This window comes from Dasypus novemcinctus, chromosome 27 (assembly GCF_030445035.2).
Source record: "Dasypus novemcinctus isolate mDasNov1 chromosome 27, mDasNov1.1.hap2, whole genome shotgun sequence".
In the NCBI taxonomy this organism is placed as follows: Eukaryota; Metazoa; Chordata; class Mammalia; order Cingulata; family Dasypodidae; genus Dasypus; species Dasypus novemcinctus.
The window spans coordinates 19,283,194-19,308,584 of NC_080699.1; the positions used below are offsets into that span (position 1 = coordinate 19,283,194).

Genomic DNA, 25,391 nt, shown 5'->3' on the forward strand with positions numbered 1-25,391 from the left:
GAGCCAAAGGCCCATTAGGCGAGCTTTAGGATTTAGTTTCCTTAAGAGGCAGAGAGGCAAAAGGGAGTTGGATTTGAATGCATTTCACCTTTTTTCTACCCTAAAAACTGTATTTTCATGAGGATGGGTTATCTGCTTCAAGCAGATAAACAGGGAACAGAATGAATCCAAGGATCTGTGAGATTTGGCACAATGTTTTTGTTTTATCAGTGGAGCGGAATGATGGAGCATCTGGATAGTCAAATAAAAATTCAGTGAAAGTAGCCAGAGAATCCAGGGAATTCCGCAGGGAGTAGACTACCGAATCTTGGAAGATTCTGACTAATTGGGAGGATGACATCGGATGCTGTCTTCTCTTATGGAAACAGGCATGCAGGCTGAGGTTAGGGGAGCATTTGTTTGGCATCCTTTCCTTCACAATCATTTTGGATCTTCCTGGTGACTCCTTCTTCGTGGTTATTAAACACAGAGGCGTGAGGGATTGGCAGGAGACCTCTGTGCGTAGTTCTGGAGTGGCAGGCTTCCCGCTCACCCACTTTGGCCTGACACAGCCTGTGGGACACGTGGGGCTGACATCCAAATGGCTGGGCCGCTGGCTCTGTGACTTCCAGGAGTGCTGTTGTTGGGAGCAGGGCCAGTCGCTGCTCAAGGGGTCAGAAACATTTAGGGCAGAGGTGCCCCCAGCCTCCCAGAGCACCTGGCACCATCTGAGAAGGGGTAGCCGTTCCATAGGGGTCGCATCGTGGCCACTCCTGGCTGTGGCACAGGAACCGTGGACACTTAGTGGTGACAACCAACTTCCTCCTTTCACTCTTGCCTAGAGTGAGCTGGAGGACCCCACTTTTGAATGAAAGTCTTTCTCAAAAGTTCTGTATTTAAACTGGACTTTCTCTTTTTTTCAGTCTCTCTGCAGGTGGATATTGTTCCCAGCCAAGGGGAAATCAGCGTTGGAGAGTCCAAATTCTTCTTATGCCAAGGCAAGTGGCCTGCACCACTGCTGTGTTTTAGGAGAACTGGCTTCAGAAACGCTCAAGGCAGAGCAGAAGTGGGAGGGGGCCGCAGGACCACAGGGCGGAGGCGCCACTCACCCAGCGTTCTTGGCCGAGCTCCTCCAGGGCCAGTGCTGCAGCCCGTCCAGAGTCAGGGAAGCCCTGGGCCCCCTTCCCGCCCCTCTCCAAGGCTGCCCCAACACAGTGAAGTGTGAGCGCTAGCTTGATAATGGCCGAGGTCTGGGACTTTTCTCAGGGAAACCGACACACCTCCCAGAACAGTGACTCATCCGCAGACCTCCTGCTTTGAGTAGATGCAGAGTTCTGTGAATGAATCTGGGGCACGGTGCTGGTTCTGCAGTAATGTTCCAGCAGGTCGCTTTAAAGCTTATTTCTTAGAGTCTCCCAGAGCAGGAAAATTCAAGGTCCAGAACGTGCTGAAAGTAAATGCAATGCTAGTGTCTTGTTAGCTGTGAGTATATACAGCCCAGGTGTCCAGGGCTATTGTTAATATAAATATCCTGTCCCCTTGTCCCCATCAGAGCACTGGGATTTGTCAGAACCAGTGTCCTTGGTTTTGGTTTAGAAAATATGCTCCATTTCCACAGCTCAAATAATTATTAGAAAATGCCCAGTAGAGGAACGGGCTGCCAGTAGGGCTTCCGATTCTCGGCCTGTGGCATTACTGGGATGCAGAACATGGAAGAACCAGGAAAGAGCTGAGCTAGGTGTAAAGTGTGGCATTTAGCCAGCAGCTGCTGGCAGGGAGGGGCCTTCAAATGCTCTCGTGATTTGCGCTGGCTCTGGTGGCTGGTGGCTGGTGGATGTGTTCCTTGCAGCTTTGCCTTCATTACAGCAATTTAAATGATCTGGAGATGCAGCCGCGGAGCCCACAGCACATCTTGCAAATAGCGATATTTATTGAAAACATGATGGGCCCTGAAAGGAAGACTGCTTCATTTCCATACTAAGCATCTGTGCGGGCTGGGAGGTGCAGGCTGGGGAAGGGCGGCCCGGGCAGAACTGCAGGGCAAAGGCACAGTGGCCGGACCCCAGAGCCCTTCACCCTGCCTCACCTCAGTCACCTCAGCCTTGGGGAGAGTGAAGCAGCCGTCTGCCCCTCTTAGGTGCCTGGGCACAGGAAACCTGAGTGACTCAGTCTACTTTCTTGGCAGTATTTATGGGAATCAATTTGTCAGAGGCAGGGGGTGCTGAAATGATAATCGTGCCAGTTTGCACAGGCAGAGGCCAGAACAAAAGTGGCTGGTATCCACACTCGCCGACCAGCTGATGTCTCCTCAGCGCGGGAGGCCACCAGCTAAACCTCAAAAGCCAGCGGCCCTGCTGGCTCAGACTTCCTTTGCTCCTCCTCCTGTGAGGCATGTAAGTTCCTCACTGTGCCTGGCACACAGGAGGCTCTCAGCAAATTTCTCTTTGCTTCTCTCACCAAGGCCAGGGCCAGTACAAGCAGGACCGGCACAGGTGGGGCTTGAGTTCTTGCCACATACTAACAGAGGAGCTATGCCTATCTCAATTACACACAGAAACCAGAGCAGGGCTGTGTAAGGATGTAACTGAAATCACCAGGCCCCCCCGGGAGTCCCTGACTGACCTGTGATTCCGAGACCCTCACTGAGGACCCTCTGGCACTTGGAGCCAGAGGGGACTTTGTCTTTTCAACTTCTGTGGTTTGACCGTCATCTCTTCCTCCTCAGTGGCGGGAGATGCCAAAGATAAAGACATCTCCTGGTTCTCCCCCAATGGAGAGAAGCTCACCCCGAACCAGCAGCGGATCTCGGTGGTGTGGAACGACGACTCTTCCTCCACCCTCACCATCTACAACGCCAACATCGACGATGCCGGCATCTACAAGTGTGTGGTCACTGGCGAGGATGGCAGCGAGTCCGAGGCCACGGTCAACGTGAAGATCTTCCGTAAGAGCCTCCGTCTGCCCTTTCTGTACTCTCTGCTCTCTGCGGTGGCCGTGGAGATGCAGGGAGCTGGGTGGCCTGGGATGGTAGTAGAGGACCAGCTGAGCCCTGACATGTTCCTTTCTGTCCCCTAAGTCTTCTATTACCTAAGAGCTCCTAATACATTTCCTTTTGTTTTTCTCTCTCTCTCTTTTCACTCCTATTTTACATTTTTTCTTGAACTTATTGTGTGAGCACATTTCCCCACTGTTGTGCTCCCATCACCACCATCCATTACCAAAATATTCCATCACCCCAAACAGAAACTTGGTACCAATTAAGCATTAACTCCGCTTTCTCCTTACGCCATCCCACCCCACCCCTGGTAACCTATAAACTGCTTCCTTTCTCTGTGCCAATGTGTTCTTAAATGATCCTCCACCAACTCAGAACTTGCAGTCCTGGTTCACAATGGCCACACCTTCATCCCCACGCTGGCCTCCATTCTGTAAATTCAAATTTCACAGTTCCCAGAGGGCTGTTAGGGCATCCCCTAACTCTTCCCCAGATATTCCCTGACTGTTATGCAATCTAAATTTTCTCTATTATTCACTCTCTCCTGCTGGTAATGGAGTCCAAAGGCTCAGCAGGGTGGAGGATTGTATCTGAACACTCAGAGCAGACAATTCCCATTGTCATTGAAACCCTGCCTGGAGGTGGCACCTCACTGACTTGTTATCACACATCCATCCCCGTGGCCGGTAGAATGGTGGGTGACAGCTAATGGAACGGTATTCATTGCCATAGTATTTGTTGCCCTTGTCTGCTTTTCTTCTGTTCTCTTCTTCGAAATTCTCTGCGGTAGAAAAACTGGGGTGAGGGTGGGAACAGAGTGGGAGTCAGAGAAAGGGTTGATTATTTCAACTATCCATAGTAGAATAGGGATTCCACCAAATCCTTCTACCTATGCATCCCATGTGGCAAGGGATGCTTGGTAAAGACACTCCCTTCCTTCCATGGACCCCTTTCTTCACAAAGTAGGATGAACTCATCCCTCAGTGAGTAGACACTGATGGCCCAGCCTTGAAGACACATCCCTCTCCTTGTAGCAGCTGCTCTACCTGGGCACCTGCGGCCAATGCTGGGTGGGAGCCCCTCTTGTACAACAGTGTATGCCGGTCAAGACTTGTCCAGGACTCAGATCCCCCAGTATGGCTCTCGTGAAAGCGGGGCTCCTGTGTGAGAAGCCCCCGCTTTTCCTCACTGTTCTCTTGCTCATTTTCCAGAGAAGCTCATGTTCAAGAACGCGCCGACCCCACAGGAGTTCAGGGAGGGGGAAGATGCCGTGATCGTGTGTGATGTGGTCAGCTCCCTCCCCCCCACCATCATCTGGAAGCACAAAGGCCGAGACGTCATCCTGAAAAAAGACGGTGAGACCCACGTTTCCTGTAGCTGCCTTTTGCCCTAGGTCACCAAGTTCTGAACTCAGGCCCAAATGTCCCCAAAACCACACTTGGTACCCAGGTCCCAACTGGACGAAGGTGGTCAGGAGCTTGATTTTCTCCCCAAAGCATAAGGCTGATCTCCAGTAGACCTCACCTCTGGGCTAAGCTTCAGAGCCAGGGACTCCTGCTCTTCCAGCCCCACCCCCGAGAGCGAGGCGGGCGGAGGGGCGCGGCCACCTACAGCTACCAGCGTTCTCTGACTGATCTTTGGATGAACCTGCCTCTTGTCTCTTCTAGTCCGATTCACAGTCCTGTCCAACAACTACCTGCAGATCCGGGGCATCAAGAAAACAGATGAGGGCACTTATCGCTGTGAGGGCAGAATCCTGGCGCGGGGGGAGATCAACTTCAAGGACATTCAGGTCATTGTGAATGGTGAGGAGATCGTTCTTCCTGCTTTCCCCCCAGCTATGACCTGGGCTCCCCAAAACCATTGTGTTTAACTCTTTGGTCTGTAAAATATATCCTGCCCTTCCTCGGTCATCCATCTCAGCTGAACCCCCATAGCGTCTGGCTTTTTAAAAAAATCCTCTTGCCATTTGGGTCTCCCCTCAATCATAGGGGCCTTTAGGGCAGTTAGTGAATGTCCTTCATTTTCTTATGGCACTAGAAACTTTTGCCGTGCTTACTAATACATTCTTACTCCCCCTCACTGTCCTTGATGGTATGGTAATTGTGAAGTTATTTCCCTGACTCAGTGTTTAAAGAAAATATTACAATCAATTCAGGCCTCAGAAGAGTCAGACTCGTGGTCCATGGGCTTATTAATCTTAATTTGCAGTATCAAAAAAAACACGCCTGTGCAATTGATTTGACATTTACAAGGTGTTTACAGGAAATCATAATGTCATTCCTAAGAAAATAAGTAAATCATGGTCGAATTGTTCTGGCTATTGATAGATTTTTTTTGCCAAACTCTTCCCCCTCTCATTGCTTTGGTAAAAACATTTTGTGCACAGGGCTGTTTATGATAATCCCAGAGAAATGTCACTCTTTGGTGAGCTGGTGCATTTCAAATTGGTATTAACAATTTAACCACCAGAAGCAGTAATTCACAACTTTCGCCAGCATTAAGGGCCCCTTTTTTACATCAAGTTCCACCCACTGTGGTAGTTGTAGGTGTATATTGAGAAAATATGTCATGGTAAATAGCTACTGTAAATTGAATACCATTTAAAAATGGATAGAATGTAATGTATTATTATAATTTCTAAACCCTTAAAAAGCAGTAACCTGTGTTTTTGGGTGACTTCTTTATTCAGTGTCTGTAATTATTTTGTTCACATGTGAATTTCGATCCCTTCTCCCAACCTTGCAGTCCCCCAGGACTCTTGACCCATCAGCTGGAGCCCCTACCCCGGGGGCCGCTGGGCCCTCAGTGTCCCTTGCAGCCGCCTCTGATGGCATCCTCTTTCCTTCCAGTGCCGCCCACCGTCCAGGCCCGGCAGAGCATCGTGAATGCCACGGCCAACCTTGGCCAGTCCGTTACCCTGGTGTGCGATGCCGAAGGCTTCCCCGAGCCCACTATGAGCTGGACGAAGTAAGAACCTGGCCTGAGCCTTTTACCCCAGGACTAGAGGAGAAGGGCACCTCAAAGGGCCTGCTCCGTTTTGGCATTCAGTGGTGTGGGTGTGGCTTCTTAGAAATTTCTTAGAAATTATCAGCTCCAGGTAAAGAGTGGATTCTTTCCCGTAGGATTCACTTGCCTTTGCATCGGAGTCCTTCGTTTTCAGACCATGGAGGCAGAACCAGAGGGTGTGGCCTTTGGGTGCCCGCTCTGAATCCTTGGCGGGTGCAGGTTACAGCCTTGGTCAGAGAGAGAGGATGGGTTGGGGGAGTAGAAAGTGGATGTGGAAGGACGATCGGGCACTTAACCTTTGGTGAAGACTTTGAGTCCTTCCCATTAGCTCAGTCTGCGTTTTATGGAAATCAGTGAAAAATGGACATCCACAATCTGTGGCCAAGATCACGGGATGCGTTTCTTCACCCTATAGGGATGGGGAACAGATAGAGAATGAGGAAGACGAGAAGTACATCTTCAGCGACGACAGTTCAGAGCTGACCATCAGGAAGGTGGACAAGAACGACGAGGCGGAGTATATCTGCATTGCCGAGAACAAGGCCGGGGAGCAGGATGCGTCCATTCACCTCAAAGTCTTTGGTGAGGTCACTGGATCAAGGTCACTGCCCTGCCCCAATTCCTCCTACCCTGCACACACAACCCCAAATGCCACCATCGCTTGCCAGCTCCACTCTGATCCAAGCAGCCCTCGTCCTCACCTGAACACCGCGATGGCCTCCCAACCAGTCTCCCTCCTACTCCCAGTAGCCAATCCCCTGTTTAAAATCCTCCCACGGCTACAGAATAAATCCAGACTCCCTCTCATGACCTCCAGGGCCAAGCCTGGTCTAGCTCCCCCTTTCTCTCCATCCTCACCTTTCCTTCATTTACTCCACATTTCCAGCCCCCCAGCCTCAGGGGCCTTCTTTCTGTCCCCAACACACGCGGAGCTTGTTTCCTCTCTCGGGGACTTTGCACTTGCTATTTCTTCTGCTTGGCATGCCATTTCCCCAGACCTGCTCCAAGCTGCCTCATTCACATCACTCGGGCTCAGCTCACAGGGACATTCTGGCTATTGAATATCCCTCCCTCCCTCACTATCCTAGCTTACACAGCCCCCACGCCCCCCCCCCCCCCCCCCCCGCCCCACTTATGCCTTCTATTAATCTTACTATGTCTTCTTCATTCCTGTTATCAGTATCACATGTTCACGTTGGGGAGTGTTTGTCCCCCACCTCTACTAGAGTGTCAACTCCAAGAAGACATCAGACCCCTGGCTGTTTTGTACAGCGCTTTATCCCTGGTGCCCTAAACAGAGGAAAACTCATAATAGGCCCTCAGCAAGTATTAGTGACTGGCTGGCTGCTTCGCTCATCCTTTGCTTTTTCACCTGGCCTGAAATACTCAAGAACAGGAGCCATGAAAGAGCCCCCATGTCTCTGCTCACTTCGCCTTTATAAATGCAGTAAAGCCCCATTCTTTTAGGAACTGAATGCATGTCAACCTGACTTTGAGACAAGAATTTGCTGCAGAGAAGTGTTTAACCCAGTGGCTCTCAACCTTCTCCGCTCATCTGTTTAAAAACCACAGCTAAGCTGGTCTTCTAGAGTGCAGGTGGCAGAGAGGCAGCTCTAGGGTAAAAAGCTCCCAGGTACAACGCACACCTGGGAGACCAGGGCTGGGTCCTGCTGGCTTGGCTTGATTAGGAGGCCTGATTGTAAATGTAGACCTTTGGAATCAAGCATTTCTGTGCAAACAACCCTGCTAATCACAGGCGAATCCTGTTTATTCATTAATGACAACTGGCTCTAGAAACAGGTTGTCAGTTTCCTACAAGTTATCTGGTCACACTTGAGCTAACCTTGGAAAATATTCTTGACCATCTTTTCACTACTTTAGACTGGTCTTCCCCAGGCACTCTGACTTTATGAAGCCTTTTCATATTCTAGGAAAAGACAGATGTGTTGGTTAATTTATTCCCTCATTTACTAAATATTTATTGAGCATCTGTGTTGCTGAACACGGAGGCTACAGAGATGAGTAAGCCATGACCCCTTGGCCCTGAGTGGTGCAGAGGAGGCAAACCTTTAAGCACATAGATTAGAATAGGTAATGTCGGCCCACAGCACATGCACGCCTGCTGTGGACGCAGTGCTGCCAGGGATGCAAAGGCGGGTAACGTGGGCCCTGCTCTCATCTGTGGGTTCACAGGCTAAAGTCCGCGGCCACTGCCGACATCTTTCACGACAGCCCAGCGTGATGACTTCACGATCTCATAGGCAGAATGTTTAATAAGAAGCTAGAGAAGGCTTCACGAAGTAGGGTTACCCAGTGGAGAAGGGGTGGGTGAGCATTTCAGGCCTGACCTGCACAGGGCAGGGGTGGGAGAAGTACCTGTGGGGGGCAGTGCTGGCGCCTCACGGGCAGATCGCATGTCTGATTCACAGATGTATCCCCTCCACTTAGCACAGTGGCTGGCAGATAATTAGCACTAGTATGTGAATAAATGAAGGGATAGCAATTAGTTTCATGTGAATGGCAGAGAGATGAGCCTGGAATGGAATCATCACTTGTCTTCAGGGAATTTTTTTGAACATTGCATCCATAACATAATAATAATAATAATCCCTAACATGAAGTGGGCACTTACGCTGTGGCAAGATGCTATTGTATATCAGCTCGTTTAAGCTCCTCACCACCCTGGGAGAGAGATGCACTTACTGTCCCCATTTTACAAATGAGGAAACTGAAGCACAGAGAGATTAGGGGGCCTAACCAAGGTCACACAATTCATCTGGGCTTGAGGCTGGGCCCAAACCCAGCGCTGTCTCTAAAGCCCATCCCTAAGCTAGTGGTGGCTACCACTCCACAGAACCCCATTTAACCCATCCTGTGCCTGACTCGTGCGTGGAATGCTGAGTAATGGTAAAATTAGCGTACTGTGCCCTTACCGCCTTGTTCTCTGTAAAGGTACTGTTGGAGAAAAGGTGGTGCTTCCTGGGACGCGGAGACTGATGATTACAGGCAGGATGTTTATTGAGAAGCTCTTCCAGCAGGAGGGGGTCTGAAGAATAGACTTCAGCCTTCCCCTGGAAGGAGGGATATGAATTTATATAGTACCTTCCCAGGTGGGAAAATGTCAGTTGGTGGGAGGGGGTCAAAGGTCTGAGTGAGGTGCAGGGGCCAATAGGAAGCCCTAGAGGTGAAAATTTTCCCTTATGTGGCTAGAGGATAGAGGGGTAGGGAGTTGTATTTCTTTGGAATGCTGGAGGAGCAGGTGGTGCTTTGATATGGGGGGGTTGGGGGGCAGGGTTGAAGGTCTCTATCTCCCTTGACTCCTGTCTCCACAAGACTTCTTTGTTCAGCCTTTGGGGGAAGTGCTGTGCTTTTAGGCACATGGCTTGGGGAGCTTGTCGTTCCTCAATGCATGTCAGGGGAACTGAGTCACAGCTCGTTAATTATTGCAAACCTAGAGAGGAGGAGCCTCTAACTGGGCTGGTCAGGAGCAGAGCTTGTCTTTCTCTCTCAAGCCTCTCTAGGGGTGATGGCTCCCCTGAAAGGACAGGTGGGTAGTGAGCAAAGAGTCATGTGGTGGCTGCAGGAGAGCGAAGAGAGTGGGTGAGGGCCAGGGAAGGAAGCAATGAGAAGGGAAGGTGGGACGGTGGACAGTCAGGACAGGACTTGTCCTCTCAGCCCCCTCCTGCACTCTCCCCAACACACACATGGTTTCTTTCCCAAGACAGCAGCAGAGAACATGCATTAGCCAATAGAACAAACAGAGGAGGGTGTCGAGGCCCCTGGAGACAGGGAGTCATGGCCTCATGGGACCGTGCTGGGGCCAGCTTTTTTCAGCACGAGACGCCCCTCTGTGAAATGCCCAGGAGCACTCCTCAGGCCCTCCTTGAACTCCTCGGTGCCCCTGCCCCTTCCTTTTCATACCTGCCTTTCTCTCCCCCTTCTGGCCACCCCAGTGGTTTAGGAGATTGGTACTAGAGCCAGGTGCCCGGCCGGGAGGGCAGCTAGTTAGGGCTTCACCTCCCCACCCTTACCCTCCCTCTCCTCCTCCTCCTGCTTTGCCATCACGCACCAGCACTTGGGGGAAAATAAGGCAGTTTCTCTAGCAGTGGCAAGAAAACAGCAGGGAGGGAGCAAAAGAAAGACACCTGCAGCTTAGATGGTAAAGAAGAGCTCCAAACTCCTGAGGCAACTAGGCAGTAAGGGTCACACCTAAATTAGGGACTGCCGTAATTGGGGCTGACATCATTTTTTCCTAAGAGGAAGGCGTGTTCTAGCATGCATTGCCCTAGTTATCAGCCAGAAGCTCTTTTTACTAAGTGGTTACAGCCTACCTTCCTTTAAACTTGGCAGTGATTTTCCATTGCTTCTCTCCCCCATGGGCCCTTCTAAAGGGTATTTTTGTCTCCATAGATTCTTACTGTGCTCAGATTGATTTACTGGCAGTCTCGTGCTGACGTGCACGCAGACATGTTCACCAGTGAACAGAGAGTCTTGCTTAGCCTAAAGCAGTCCTCATGAGTTAAAGCGAAGGACAGGCAGGGGACCGAAGGAGGGTGTCCCAGGTCATGCCACCCACCTCCTCCTTTGAGCGAAGCAGGACGCCAGAGCTCTTCTTGGGCTTGGAAAACTCACAGGGATGGCTGTGCTCACAGAAGGGTCTGTGGGGAGAGAGGCAGTGGAACAGTCTCCAGCACTAAGTCCCATGGAGGCAGATGGAAGCTTTTAACAGCTATCCAAAGCCAAGGGCCCTCAGTGTAAGTTCATTAAGATGGAGCAAGTACCACCAGGAGCTCACAACCTGGAGAGGGCTCCGGAAATGCTTGCATGCAGGGGAAGCAGTGAGCTATAAGGAGGGTGACTCTCTGTCTCTGTTTGCCCAGTTATGCCTTTTATCCTTGTGTAATTATTTAGAGCACCCCGTTTCATTCCCGAGTGTCCTGATTTGTACAACACATTATAAGGGTGGTCCTCTTTATATGCTGAGCCTCGAGAGCTCGTTCTGACCTTAGCACTGCTCCTGCCATACAGAGAGGATCAGGTCATCCATGGGAAGCTTGCCTTTCACCTGCCCTCTGTAGTTTTTAACCATTGTTAACCATGTTTTTAATAAGAATATTGTTTGCCTTTTTCCAAACACTTATACAACGCATCCTTTGTAACCATCTGGGAAATGGAGCTGCCAAGACCAAGTATTAATAGACATGAACTGATCCTTGTCTGAATTCTGTTAACCTGCTGCCATGACAAAGTGCACTGGGTCAGGACAAGGTGAACAAAACACTCTCTAGTCCAGAGGGTCTTTCTAGGTTTCAAGGAACCAGAAATTCAAACTTCTGATGACATGACTCCAGTCCCCAAAACAGCTGTCCAGTTTAGTGAATTCAGGGTTTTGGCTGATTTTTTTTTTTTTTTACTTTTCAAGCAGTGATTGTGACAGTATAGAAACACAACTTTTTTTTTTAAATTTTCATTTTTTAAAGATATTAATACCTAGATTGCATAAATGTTACGTAAGAAATATAGGGGATTCCCACATGCCCTGCTCCCCACATCTCCCACCCTTTCCCACATTAACATCCCTTATTAGTGTGGTACATTCATTGCAATTGATGAACACATTTTGGAGCATTGCCACTAAGCATGAAATACAGTTTACATTGTAGTTTACACTCTCTCCCACCCAATTCTATAGGTTATGGCAAGATATATAATAGCCTATATCTATCATTGTGGTGTCATTCAGGACAAATCCCAAGTCCTGAAAATGCCCCTGTATTACACTTGTTTTTCTCTCTTCCTGACCTCAGAACTTCCAGTGGCCACTCCCTCCACATCAATAATATAATTACTTACAATGACAGAATCACATTAAGTGTATAGTAGAATGTCAGTAAGTCTACTTTAGTCCATAGTTCATTCCCCAATCCTGAGGATTCTGGGATAGTGATGTCCACTCCACCTCTAATTGAGAGGGGGCTTTGATCCAATAGGGCTGATGGGTGGGACTCTCTTGTTTGCTCTCTTGGTTCCTTGGTATGGTGGTTGTCCATCCTCACCTCCTTGTTAGTTGTCCTGGGTGAGACCAATGAACTGGAGAGTAGGTGTTAGAACTCCGTTGAGATTCAGGGCCTAGCTGGCACCCAGACAGCCCAAAGTTTTAAATCTCTTGGACTTCCTTAAAACCTCCTGTTCAACAGCACAAAATCCATCCAATAGTGTTGCCGCCTTTCTCCACCCCTCCTCCCCTTCCAGCCCCCGCCGTCCTTCCCGCCAGTCCCGCCCATATTGCCAACCCACAATCTGCCCTCTTCCCCAGTAACTGCTTACCTCAGGTCTATCCATCAGCTTCAGCCTGTCCACAGCCGCCCCTTAGCCAACCCTTCCTTCATCACGCCCCTCCCTCTACCCAACCCTATATAGCTAAGTGTACGTCCGTAATAAAGCAGACCTGTTCTTGCGCTCAAGCGGTCTCCGTGGTTTTTCCCCAACCGCGCGTCCCCCATGCCTGGAGAACAGGTGCTCCCTCTTGGGGCACCCCCCGCTGGCTGATCGGCAGGAGCAAGCCCCCCCGACTCTTGGGCCTGAGTGAGGACGAAACCCCCACGCTCAGCTACACAATAGAAATTGTAACCCTCTTGTAAGTCATACTTATCAAGATGAACACCAAGTCTTCTTATAGGAAAACTCGTTCATATAGGCCCCATCAATTCAAATTTGTGATCCTTTGGCCACAATGGATTGACATATCTATCTTCTGTGCTTGCCATCAAAAAGGGATTTGCTAAGCAGGCTATTAGTAGAGATTAACTTGAGAAGAATATTTGAATTATATAGGTGGTTTTATATAGAAGCAGACATTTGATACAGAAAACATATAGCTCTATCATTGTTTTCTGTTTACTAAAGCAGAATCAAGGGCCTCAGCTTGGAAGATATATACAGGCAATAGTATTTAACCTACTAGAAGTTAATAGATAAATTTGAATATGAAGCAAATATAGTGCTTTCAAAAATTATCTATAATTCTTTTTTTTTTTATCTACTCTGGCCTTTCTCCTCTATTAGTCAAATAAGTTTTTTCATCTATGGAAGGTTCAGTAACTTCAGAGTATAATTGTTTTAAATTGGGAAAATTCAATTTTCCCTAATGTTTTAACATTTAACTCAGCTTTTGAATGCTTGTGTTTTCTTGCATTACCCAAAACATTTGGGGAATGAACTTAGCTCAGCTCAGCTCCTTCCCACCCACATCCCCACCCCACAGCCCCGAGCCAGTTACTCGCCTGACTCCCTTACTTTAGTTAGCTCTAACAGTGTTCTTCTACTCAGTCAGGACGTCAGCCACCTGGTCTCCTTCTCATTCCTTCTTTTGGTTCTCCCCATCCCTCCTTGCCCTCTGTTCATTTGCCACTTCCTGCCTTTCAGCCTCATCCTGGAGGCCGCCCTTTCCTTTGTTTCCCCCTATACGACCTGGTTCTGGACCACATGGCCTCACATCTGAGTCATCCCAGAACTTCCGAATTGGTTTTCCTGCTTCCAGGCCTTCTCTGTTCTAAATCATCTCGAATCTTTTGCAGATTAACCTTCTTGAAATCCAAGTGATCGTTTCATTCCCCTGATTAAAAACTGCCAGTGGGCCTCTACCAGCCCCTGGATAAAATTCAAGCAAGTGCCCTAACCAGGAGATCAAGACCCATCGTGTCTGGATTCCACATTCTCTCCTTTCTGCTTTGATGCGTGAACATTCAGCTCATGCCCCACGAATCTCTTGCAACCTCCTCTTCACATGTTCTTGTCTTTTGCTTTTTTTTTTTTCAAATAAATACATTATTTTTTAATTGCCTTTTTAAAAAAGATGTATAGATCACAAAAAATGTTACATTAAAAAAGATGAGGTTCCCATATACCCTACTCCCCACCCCTCCCACTCCTCCCACATCATCAACCTCTTTTATCATTGTGGCACATTCATTGCATTTGGTGAATACATTTTTTTTTAATTTAATTTTATTTTTTAATTGATTTTGTAAAAATATTACATTAAAAAAACAATATGAGGTCCCATTCAACCCTACCACCCCCACCCCACCACTCCCCCCCCCTAGTAACACTCACTCCCATCATCATGATACATCCATTGCATTTGGTAAGTACATCTCTGGGCATCTCTGCACCTCATGGTCAATGGTCCACATCATGGCCCATACTCTCCCACATTCCATCCAGTGGGCCCTGGGAGGATTTACAGTGTCCAGTGATTGCCCCTGCAGCACCATCCAGGGCAACTCTTAAGTCCCAAAGGCGCCTCCACATCTCATCTCTTCCTGCCATTCCCCATACCCATATCAGCCAATACATTTTAGAGCACTGCTGCACCACATTGTAGTTTACTCTCTCCCCAGTCCATTCAGTGGGTTATGGCAGGATATATAATGTCCTGCATCTGTCCCTACAATATCATTCAGGGCAACTCCAAGTCCAGAAAATGCCCCCACATCGCATCTCTTCTTCCTCCTTCCTGCCTTCAGCAACTCCTGTGGCCACTGTCTCCATATCAATGATATTCAAGCAGTTTTCTACACTTGGATTACCCTTATTCTACCCCAGAGCTCCACTGAGAGTCTAATGAAGTGGCCCCAAAGCTCCAAGCAGCGCCCCCTTCCACTGCTTCTGCCTCCTGCACCCATTGCCTTTAGCTCTCTTACTACGGAAGCTATTGTTTTCATTACCGTTGTTGTTTCTCTGTTACCAATGTCGATATTGTAAGTGCCTTGGGGATTCACCTCTATCTCCTACAACACGTAGACCACAGCTCCCAGGTAGTAAGTAGGTAACCTTGGTGGAGGGCTACGTGTAGTCATTTAAACCAGAGAGGTAAAGAAAAATCAGATAACTTATAGAAATGTTTTGTCATTTCAGCAAAACCCAAAATCACGTATGTAGAGAACCAGACAGCCATGGAACTGGAAGAACAGGTCACTCTTACCTGCGAGGCCTCAGGAGACCCCATTCCCTCTATCACCTGGAGAACTTCCACCCGAAACATCAGCAGCGAAGAAAAGGTATAATGTTGCCCGAGAGTTTCAGGGCCTGGAATGCAGACTTGGAGCAGTTGAGTCTGCCCTGTGCCCAGTCCTCTTGGGTGAGCCAGAAGATGGGGTGTGGTCACCCCAGCCGCTGCCCTGTCCACAGGTGGCCTCCTTCCCCCAGCCTGCCTAGACAGCTCTGCTTAGCATCCCCTTGCAAAGGAACGGGCACAATTCCTTGCACAGATCCACAGGGTGTGACTTAGTGGGTGAGGTCAAGTCAGCAGTTCTGGGGAGGAAGGGGGTGGTGATTTTCAAGGCCCCGGCTGTGGAGCTGTGAGCAGCATTGGAAAGCCAAGGTGCACCAGGTGATCTTATCGTCATCTCAGGAGCACCCAAGGAAATGTCTCCCGGAAATAATAGGGGTCAAAACAAGCCTATCGATCCTTTCCTTGTGTCGTATATTCTCATGCTGTACATGCACTCGATGCACAAAAGCTTGGTTGCCTTGTGTCTGCCTGTACTCTTAGTCACTTATGGCTGTCATTCTGTTCTAAAGGCAAAAATAATTAGCAGTTTCTAAATGATGATGATTGCATCAGGGTTCGGCAATCAAGTCACGAGGATTTAAGAACATTCTAGCCACCTTCCTGTCACATTAAAACAACTGCAAAGGTTTAGCTTTAAAGCACATGGATTGATGGGCCACCGGAAAGCTGACTTTATTATTGGCAAAGGAGGAAAAGTCAGGTGACCCCACCCGTGCAGCTCTTTGCTGTTGAGCAGGCCAGAAGCAGGAGAAGGAGGAAGTTTGGTTTTAAAGTAACTTAAGCCCTCTTATGGCACATCTCCAATCTAATCTCACAGATCCTGTAGTAAAGGGCTTCGTTTTAGTTGGCCAAAGATTTGTCACCTATTCAGAGCATTTATAATGGATTGCCTGTTGACCAGAATGTCAAAAATGATAGATCTTCACTCTGCTGCCTGCCGAAAGGAAATCCCAACGAGAATAAACTCAAGTAAAGCCAAAAGGGGATCCTGTGAAATGCCAGAGCCAAATTTGGGATTTGCATGTGAGGAACTGATTTTTGTTCCACTAATCAAAAACAAAACTAAATCAAAGGGAACAGAAATTGCTGTTCCAAATAGCTCATTATTAATTTTCACAAGTTTTACCTCCAGAGTTGAATTCAACCTACCAACAGCTCAATTGTTGGAACTGCTAAGTATTTTTGAGACTCACATGGGTTGTCTGATATTTGGAAACCATTAAATCAAGGAGTGTGTTGTTTATCTGGATAATTTGTTTATCAGCTTTGGAATTAAATCCTCAGCTAAGATTTCAGCTCTCATCATGTGTGTTATGTGAATTGAATGTACATTTCAGGGCTTAGATCATAGGGCCTGCTGCTTGGCGGATCTTTCTAGAGGCTTGGGAGTAGATTTGTCCAGAATGACCAAGTCAGTGTATATCTTTGACCTACAGTGAAGGGCAAAAACAATATCTATTGCAGATGAATGATGCTTTTAAATTCCAAATCTTTTCTAGGAATAGCTCAACAGCCAAGATAGACCAGAAGGGTTATTAAGATTTGTGCCTACCTAGGTTCTTTAATAGATTGGCCCTTCTGGCTTGTACCTGTGAATTCATTTTTACAGAATGAGAACAAATAACCAGGCACTAAGACACACTCATACTTACTAAATATTGAGATGGCAGGTGTCCAGCAGAGACCATTTCAAGCATAGTAAGGACTGGTGTTTTTCTGTAAGTGAGTTATCAGTTTAGATGACTTGTCTTAATCTGAGATAATTATTTAAGACCAGCCATTCAGGATATATTGAGGATATATTGTGGATTTTTTTTACTATGGACTACTTTCAGACTTTCTTGAAGTGACATTATTGGAACATCAGTGAATTGATGTTAGAACAAGTCCTCTAAATCAATGAGTGATGTGGCAAGATGTTGTTAACATATTTGCCTAAATGAAACCCTGTGTAGGAAACATTGCCATTTCTATTAATCATATATGACTTCAAAGAGTCATGATGTCCATCTTATACTGTAGCTAGCTAATAATAAAGAAAACAAAGATTCATGAGCAGGTTGGACTCCAACTAATAAATTTCACTTTTACTTTGGTGGCTTCTCCTCATGTTAGAGTCATCCAAGGTTGTATATTATATATAATTGGGTACCAGGATTACTGGAGTCACTAAATTGTAGAAGAAAATAGTCTTCTTTTTAAAATCAGAATGATATGCTAAGCAAATGAGAACAGACAATTACATCTAATTGAGAGAGTTAAGAAGTTCTCTGAGAATTGGATCACATGAAGTGCTGGAATTGTAGATGGTTGGAAGTCACCTTAGAGGTCATCCAGCCTCCTGGGGCCCCTTTCTGGCCTCCCTGCCAGGTCTCTCTTCCTGCAGGGTGGTTGAGTCAGTTATCTGCAGAGCAGTTGGCCAGCAGTGACCATTGGAAGGGCTGCTTTCTTACCCCTTCCTCTTCTCAGTTCCTCCCACCTCTGCCATTTAGTCCTTTGCATAAGAGCCATTAAATTTGAAAGCAGTTCTTCAGTTTTCCTCTAGTCAGTCCACTCTTCTTCCTTTAGCACTCCCAGTTCCTTTTGCTCTTTCCCATATGCTGTGGTTTCCAGTTGCCCTTTATTATACAGCTTCAGTTCTCTGGTGCTCCCCTAAAATGTGGTGATGCCTGCAAGTACAGACAGGTATAGTCTAAATGATGCAGACTTCAGTGGGGTCATTGCCTCCCTTGATCTGGCAAGGTAATGCAATTGAAGCTATATTAGCCCTTTAGCAGGTGCCTCATTCCATTGCCTTTTGGAGGTTGTGGTCAACTGAAATGCTCAGTTCTTTTTTATATGAACTGCATTGAAGCCACATATCCCCAATTCTGTTGATATGCTCTTGATTTCTTAACCAGTAATGCAGTATTTTATATGTATTCCTGTTTACAATTTTATTTTGCCTGCTGCAGCCCAGTGTTTCTCAGTGGGGTACCTATGGCAATTTGGGAGGAATCTTCCTTGTAGGGGACTGCCCTATGCAATGCGAATCCTTAGCATCCCTGGTCCCCTGCCCACTAAATGCCAGTAACTACCTCCACTCATTGTGATTACCAAAAAAAGTCACATTTAACAACACCCCCTGAGTTGAGAACCACTGTTTGAACCCATCTTTCCAACCAATCAGGACTGGTTTTCATCAGAACTGCCCTTAGAAATCTGTGTCCAGGCCATTTCAACCCATATGGGCCCCCTATTTTATTTATGTATATTATAAGTAAAGAGATAGAGCAGTCTATGGTAACCCCAGCCCTAAGCACAAGACCCAAAGGCAGGCAACACAGTAGTCCACCCAATGCAGCTGCCATCTAACATTGACAATAGCTGTTGCTTCCGACCTCATGTGAACACTTATTTGAAGTATCTTTGTCCAAGTTCCTAATAAAAATGTTGCCTTGGACAGGGTCAAGTGCAGAGGCCTTGCAGTGTGCCACAAGGGTTTCCCTCTGGCTCAGTGGCTCAGAAGGTAGAGCATCTAATGCCATGGTGCTTTTTCACGACTTTGATGACTTTCATGGAATTCCTATAATAAAGTTAGTTACAATATGAGCTCATTAAGGAAGCTTTTGCTTTTGCTTCATTGCTTCATTGCTGGTTGAATCTAGTTATTTCCCTCCTTAAGAGAAAAGGGACTTCCTAATGGAATACTGATGTCCTTCTTCATTATAAAAAGAAGAAGAAAAGAAAAAAGCACAATGATTAGCCTGATTGTCACATCATACTTTTAATCGTGTCTCAGGCTAAGTCCAATCTCTTGTGTGAGAATGACTATTATCAGTCTACCAGGCTTCAGCTAGTTTAGTTAGTTTAACTTAACGGCCGATAATAACTACGCTAAGTCTAATTGTTTGCATCCTTGAGATCACTAGAGTGGTCCACTTGTCTGAAAGTCCCTTTCTCCGTGGTCATCCTTGTGGTTGACAAAATGCTGACCATCACAGTGGGCCAGTCTGGCCATCCATATGGAGGTCATGGATACTTCAGATACACAGAAAGTTTGTGAATCCACATCATTTTCATTACTTATCCTACCTAGATCCATTTTAAATATTGCCAGGTGTTTGAACAAGTGGTGGTAAATTCCAGATAGCATTTACATATTTAGTGTGGCTCAGGGTTGAAAGAATCCTGATGATCTGCATACCTTGTCCCCGGCAGAACAAAACCAGCCCATGGTATGCTTATTTGAACATCGTTAGGCATTTAAAATGACTGGTCAAGAAAGGCATGTGGAACCTTAATGAATAAGGGAAAGGAGAGGGGCGAGGAGTTGAGATAAGTAGAGGTAGAGAAAAAAAAAATTAAAGATTTCAATAACTTTGACTCTTTGGCTGACAGGCTATTGCTCCTGCAAATAAGAGAGAACTTTTGAAGTTCTGGATTCTCTAGAAACTTTCTTTTCAGCAAGAAGAATTCCTCATTCAATACAAATCCAGTGCCCCCTTTTAAGCCCTGGAAAGGCTGACTGCCGTAGGGTAGGGGCAGATGTGTCACAGGGAAAGCTTAGGATCCGTGGAAGGATGCTTGGCTCTCATTTACATGCATCATCCTGCAGACTTGTATATAAAACAGTAAAATTTGTTAACATTAAAAGAACATAGAACTAAAGCTTTTGGAACATTACTAATCATACCCTAATTGATTTTATGTGTTTATAATTGCATATAAAGTGGGCCACACCTTCACCAAATTGTCAGGGCCAAGGCATATTATCATTCCATGAAGCATGTAGTTTGGAGGCCGGGCTGCTAGAAGCTTCCTGATGACTAAAAAATGATTTATTTTGAACACGTCTAAGAGATGCAGGGAGAATCAGATTTGAACAAAAAGCAATTCCATATGCTGTGGACCCTACAAAAAAGATCTTGTTAAATTCAGCCCTGGCATGTGACAGACAAGCTTCTAAGTCATGTGGCTTGGCAGCCACATTTGGCATGTTGGCCCACTGTCACTCTGCCCTTTGCATGTTCCTCTGTTTTTTTCACCTTCTTCTTCATTCCGGCGTCATATGCCATAACCCAGTATTTCCATCCCCACCTCACATAAGCATCTTGCATTTAGTGAACTCTTAGCGTTGGCTGGCTCATTTACATTCTCCGCATTGCACTGCTGCATTTCTAGCATCTTTTCTATCCTTTTTCCATCTGAACATGAGGGACAATCAGGCAGTCATGTCACCTGATAAGCAGAAAAATGCAGGATGATGTTTTTGACACCTGGTATGAAAACAGGGAGAAGAAAATTATAAGCAAAGTAGGTTCCCAAGTTTCAGATAAATAACCAAATCCAGATGTGGGTAAGGAAATACCCCAAACCTCTCTGTTTTCACGTGGGCTCACTCCCGTGTGATGCCGCGTCTGATGAAGGTGGTGCACCCTTGAGTCCGCAGGCTGTCTGGACAGCCCTGTACCTTTAAGAACTGCGGTGGGACCTGCAGCAGCAGTCAGTATTCCCTAGCCTCAAAGCCTCCTGATGCAGGGTCTCTAGGACTACAGATTTCTCATTCCAGATGTACCTCTCTGCTCCTTGCTTTTTTCCTTTTTAAAAAAATAAAAATTATACTTTTATTAGAATGCATGCAAAGAGGAATAAAATGCATGAGCATAAAATGGCACTAGTATGTCTTTGATAAGCCGTCTAATAAAATCCAAAGGTGGAAACCTACTCTATGGATATGGTTAGAACTAGTAGTGCCACCAAATCCATGAGGAACATTTAAGACATTTTGGAACAGGAGCTGATATCCGTATACATCTACCAAAGATGAGGAAAAGTCTTTACCTTTGCATTATACATCTTAATGTGTGTAAGGAAAAAAAAAGCTGAACGTAAGCTAAATCCTAAATTATGTTGGGTAATAAACACACCATTGAAAGTGGGCCTTGGAAAAAGTTCTGAATTGAAAAGAAGCTGCATGTGCCTGGAATGCAGTGTGATACATCGATTCTCTAAAGCAACATGTTGTAAAATTTTACTGCTTTCTTGTTGTGTTTTATATCTTGTTCTCTCCAGGCTTCGTGGACTCGACCAGAGAAGCAAGAGGTATAGCTTACCTGACCACTAGCCAGTCTTTAGTTTTAAAAGCATTACAGTTTAACTCACCATTACAGTTTAATAATTAGGCATGCTAAACTAATTAGTAATGTAATTAGATTAAAAGAATAGGCCAATAGTGGTAGGCATTACTTAGCAATAGTGTCGTTTTAGGATGAGCAAGCAAGCTGTGTTGGGAGTGGATGAACAGCTCCTTATTATTTCCTAAAACTGGACCTTATTCTGTTGCTGGTGCTGGTAAAATCATATCCAGGTAATTATATTTATATAAAAAATTGCCCCAATTCCCAGGCCAGGCATTTTAAAATGATGAATTTTTTTACTCTCACCTGTTTGATGTGGCTTTGGATCATAAAGTCACAGAGTTAGTGAGCTAAAAACCCACTCAGCCCTTTCCTTTCCAGCTCAACTCATCTTGTTGCTCACTTATTTTATAATGGTTGGTCTCTGTAAATTATCACATCACATTTCATCTCAAAAGCAATGCAAATGACATCTCTCATTGGTTTTCCCAAATTGCTAAACATATCTATGTTACTTTTATAGAGCATTAAATTTATGAGACTGGAATGATTTGGTTTTATGTTTTTCAAAGTCAGTAGCACTGAGCCTTTGGAATTTCTTGGACTACTTGCTTCAGTTTGGGTAATGTTGGATTCGGTTTAAAAACTGAAGCTAAATATTACCCTTCCAGTTTTAATGGTTGCACCACAAGACCTAACTCATGAATTTGCATATTGGGTTTTGTGTGTGTGTGTGTGATTTTGTGACTTTAGATGAGGTTCAAGGATCTGCTCTATAAGTACTTTTTTTAAAAGTAGCTTTGTGTCCTTTCCAGATGGAACTTTGATATATTACTATAAATGCAGAGGATGGAGATCCTATAGACTCTGAGTTTTAATTAGGTAACTCTATCCTCTTTCAGGGCTGATAATTATTCAGAACACATAACTCATGTGTTCAGGTCATGGGTATAAATATTTCATGCTGTTTAATATTTAATAGTTGACTGCCTGTCCCCAGGCGCTGATATTAGTTTCTGCACGTGAACATGCTGCCACCGTCCAACCTAGTTCATTGTCAGCTCTCTTTGTATCACACCTTCCTTGATGTCATAGGGACTGTAGGTAGGTACACATCCTCTCTGAAATGCTTCCCTCCTATGGCAGAAGAATTGCTTAGAGCTGTCAGGCCTGGCTGTTTCATTGCCTGAAAGTCATGGACCCATGGGGTTGGGGGAGGGAGAGAAGAAGGGTTAGTTAGTCCCTCCTGAACAGCTGCACATCTCATTCTGCCTAGCCCTCCACATTGTTTCCTTGTTGTTCTGATTTAGTCCTGGTGAGAGGAGGAGTTGAGATTTATCAGGGAGCAGTTAAGGAGATGTTAAGTGAATTATTTTTCTAAGTAATAGGTTTACTCCTAGGTAAGCAGCTATCTCAGTTTTCTAAGTGTGCTCATCTTGAGTACATGACTTTCAAGTGAGTGATGACCCCTGGGCTCAAAAGTTCCATTCTCTCTTTTTTGTCTCATTCAGAGATGAAGACCCATGTCCACCAGAGCTCAAAAGAAGGCTTAGTTATGGCCTGTTTCATTCTGTAAGCTCCGGAAAGCCTTAGTGCTTTCACCTGGAAGAAGGGAGGCGGCCTGTTTTGATGAGAAGAATAGTTATAACTACGCTTCCTGCCTTTTTGAAAAGCAGCGCATAGCCAAATGGCCTTTTAGTTCTTGCCGAGGCCTGTCTGCTCTCTCTGCCGCACCCAGCACCGTTAGCATGATTTTGTTACGAACACTGCAAAATAAGAATTCTCTGGAGATGACTGCCTAATGGTCTATTGATGTCATTAAATGAGAGAAATTTCCACACAGAAAAATTTAGAAAAAGAGACCAGATAGGAAATATGTATATATAAGCTGTCAGTGCAACCATTCACTGAACTTCTCTTCAGCCAATTTCAGGATTTTTCTGAGTTAAGACTGCTCCATCCCTGTTTTGAAGCTTGTTCACCTCCAACTCTGTCCAGTGTGACTCTTTGCCTCTTTTGCTGCCATATCTCTTCCTTACGGAAATGTCCTCTTGACAAGGAGCATAGTCGAGTCACTAGTCGGCCCCTTTGTCAGACTGAAACTATGTTCTCCCCGACTTAACCAGAAAGGCTGCAAGTAGACCTCAAGTCCCCTGTGCCTCACTCTTGCTGTATTTGAGGCAAAGAGGAGTGGCAAGCAGGTCGGATCAGCCCTTTAGAGATACCTACAGGGATGGCTTCATGCTCTCAATGCCGCAAATTTAGACTGATGGGTAAATATTTTGTATGGCATATGAAAATCATCCCTGGAATTTGTCAGCACAGCCTTGTCAGCCTACAAGGAGGGGAGTCTTCAACAAACAGGACGTCTCCAGGCTTTCCAGTGAAGTGCCCCAATCCTGCCTGCTGTCATCTCCCACTAGTGCATGGCATTTCCTGGGATACATCTTTGCAACCTGCCAGCCTCCCAGGTTTGCAGGTCAAATGAGAGCCGAGAACCACTATATCAGACCTTAACCCCAGAGGAGTGGCACTCTCAGCAGTAGGCAGTGAGCTTGTGCTTGGCTTTTCTTCTTACTAGCCATTATGTTCCAGCTTCCAGAGATGAGATGGGATGGAGCTTAAGTGGCTGAAATGGATTCAATCCATTAATGCTAATAAAAGGGACATCTTGCGGTAGATCTGCCGTGACTGCTGCAAGGGGCCAGCAGTGCCTTGCTTTTGAAATTTCCAGACTGGCTGCTAGGTGACGTGGAAATTCCAGGTTTGGGGCTTCCAAATCAGCTTATCAAAAGAACACAAAGCATAGTTTTTTCATTCTTTAAAGGCCCAACCCCATGGGATGACAGGTGCCATGTCCATCTCTACAGAACCTCATGCCTGGAAATAAGCAGGTGACCTGGCCTGTGCAGAGCAGGAGCTGCAGATTGACCACTTTCTAGAGGCTGACCTTGGGCTGCCTGTCCCCCTGGACCCTTTCTGATCCCCCATCCATTTTACTTAGTGCTCAGGAAGGAAATGCTCCAGTCCCCATTGCCTAAGGATCATACACTTGCTCTCTTTTGGGCCAATCATTGTAATTCTAGAGACTTGGGGGAGCCATTTGTAGCATCAAGGGCTAGAGAATGGGAGAAACTGGTGTCAAGGATCCCACATCTTCTGGGACTCTCCGAACCACTGTCCCTGGGGTGGGCCCTCAGTTACCTTCACTCACATCCAGCCCAGCAGCCCCTAGGCTCTGAGGTGTTTGACTTTTTTGAATGGAATCATTTTACTTTTAAGCATCAGGAAGGAGAGGCGTCTGCAAAAGAACAGGTTTCTTGTATACTTTCTTGCATTTGAGCACATTCAGATTTCCCATTACACGTGCATGCACCGTGGAACTGGCAGATGGGCAGACTGCTGGAAAGAAAGGGTAGGAAATCCAGGTTGCCCAGGGTCTCCTGAGTCGAGGCTGTTGCTGCTGGAAGAGCTGCTGGCCAGGACTTTGGCCTCCATTTTAGACATCCCAAACTCATCTTGGGGGACTTTCCCACAAACCAGTCTTGGCACATAGTTTTGCTTGCTGGACATACACCAAATCCCATCTTCCATTCTGCATTCATCCAAGTTCCCATGGTGCATCCCAGAGCCTCCCCTCAACAACTGCACCCAAAGTAAGACCTGGACATTGGCATGGAGAGGAGAGAGGATGTGAGACTGGTAACCAGCGAGTGCCAGCCTAGTCCCCTAGCCCCTGCCCACTGCCGCCGTGGCCCTCTGCTCAACCTCAGGCTCTGATGCTCCCCCCTTCCCTCCCAGCAGACCCTGGACGGGCACATCGTGGTGCGCAGCCATGCCCGCGTGTCATCACTAACCCTGAAAAGCATCCAGTACACAGACGCGGGAGAATACATCTGCACCGCCAGCAACACCATCGGCCAGGACTCCCAGTCCATGTACCTGGAAGTGCAGTGTTAGTGCTCCCCGGGGAGAGGCCCGGGTAAGGGGGGCGGGGCAGGGTCCCGGAGAAAGACGGAAACAGCAGCTGGGACGTCCCTGTGCCCATTGAGCTCTGCTCAGAGGCGGTTGGCCTAGGCCATCTCAGGTCTGTGTCCCCAGGCCACCTGCACACCACCCTGCAGGTTTCCTGCATGCCTTTCTTGTCCTTGAGTCTTCCCATGCAGCTCAAGTGCCTTCCCCGGTCTAGACCGAGGCTTGAGCTCTGCTCTGG

General features: G+C 46.6%; 1 protein-coding gene across 15 annotated transcripts in view; it reads left to right on the forward strand.

Annotated features, from left to right (window-relative positions):
* NCAM1 (neural cell adhesion molecule 1) overlaps positions 1-25,391 on the forward strand; it is a 315,822-nt gene that overhangs the window by 249,374 nt on the left and 41,057 nt on the right. For 5 of the 15 annotated variants that reach the window (XM_058289255.2, XM_058289256.2, XM_058289264.2 and 2 more), the window contains exons 2-10: positions 903-977; positions 2,705-2,923; positions 4,186-4,329; positions 4,642-4,779; positions 5,827-5,944; positions 6,399-6,565; positions 14,903-15,045; positions 21,114-21,143; positions 24,980-25,133. In XM_058289255.2, coding sequence (XP_058145238.1) covers positions 903-977; positions 2,705-2,923; positions 4,186-4,329; positions 4,642-4,779; positions 5,827-5,944; positions 6,399-6,565; positions 14,903-15,045; positions 21,114-21,143; positions 24,980-25,133 — 1,188 coding nt within the window. The remainder of the gene's footprint in view (positions 1-902; positions 978-2,704; positions 2,924-4,185; positions 4,330-4,641; positions 4,780-5,826; positions 5,945-6,398; positions 6,566-14,902; positions 15,046-21,113; positions 21,144-24,979; positions 25,134-25,391) is intronic. The other 10 variants (XM_058289267.1, XM_058289258.2, XM_058289265.2 and 7 more) reach the window with 3 other exon arrangements.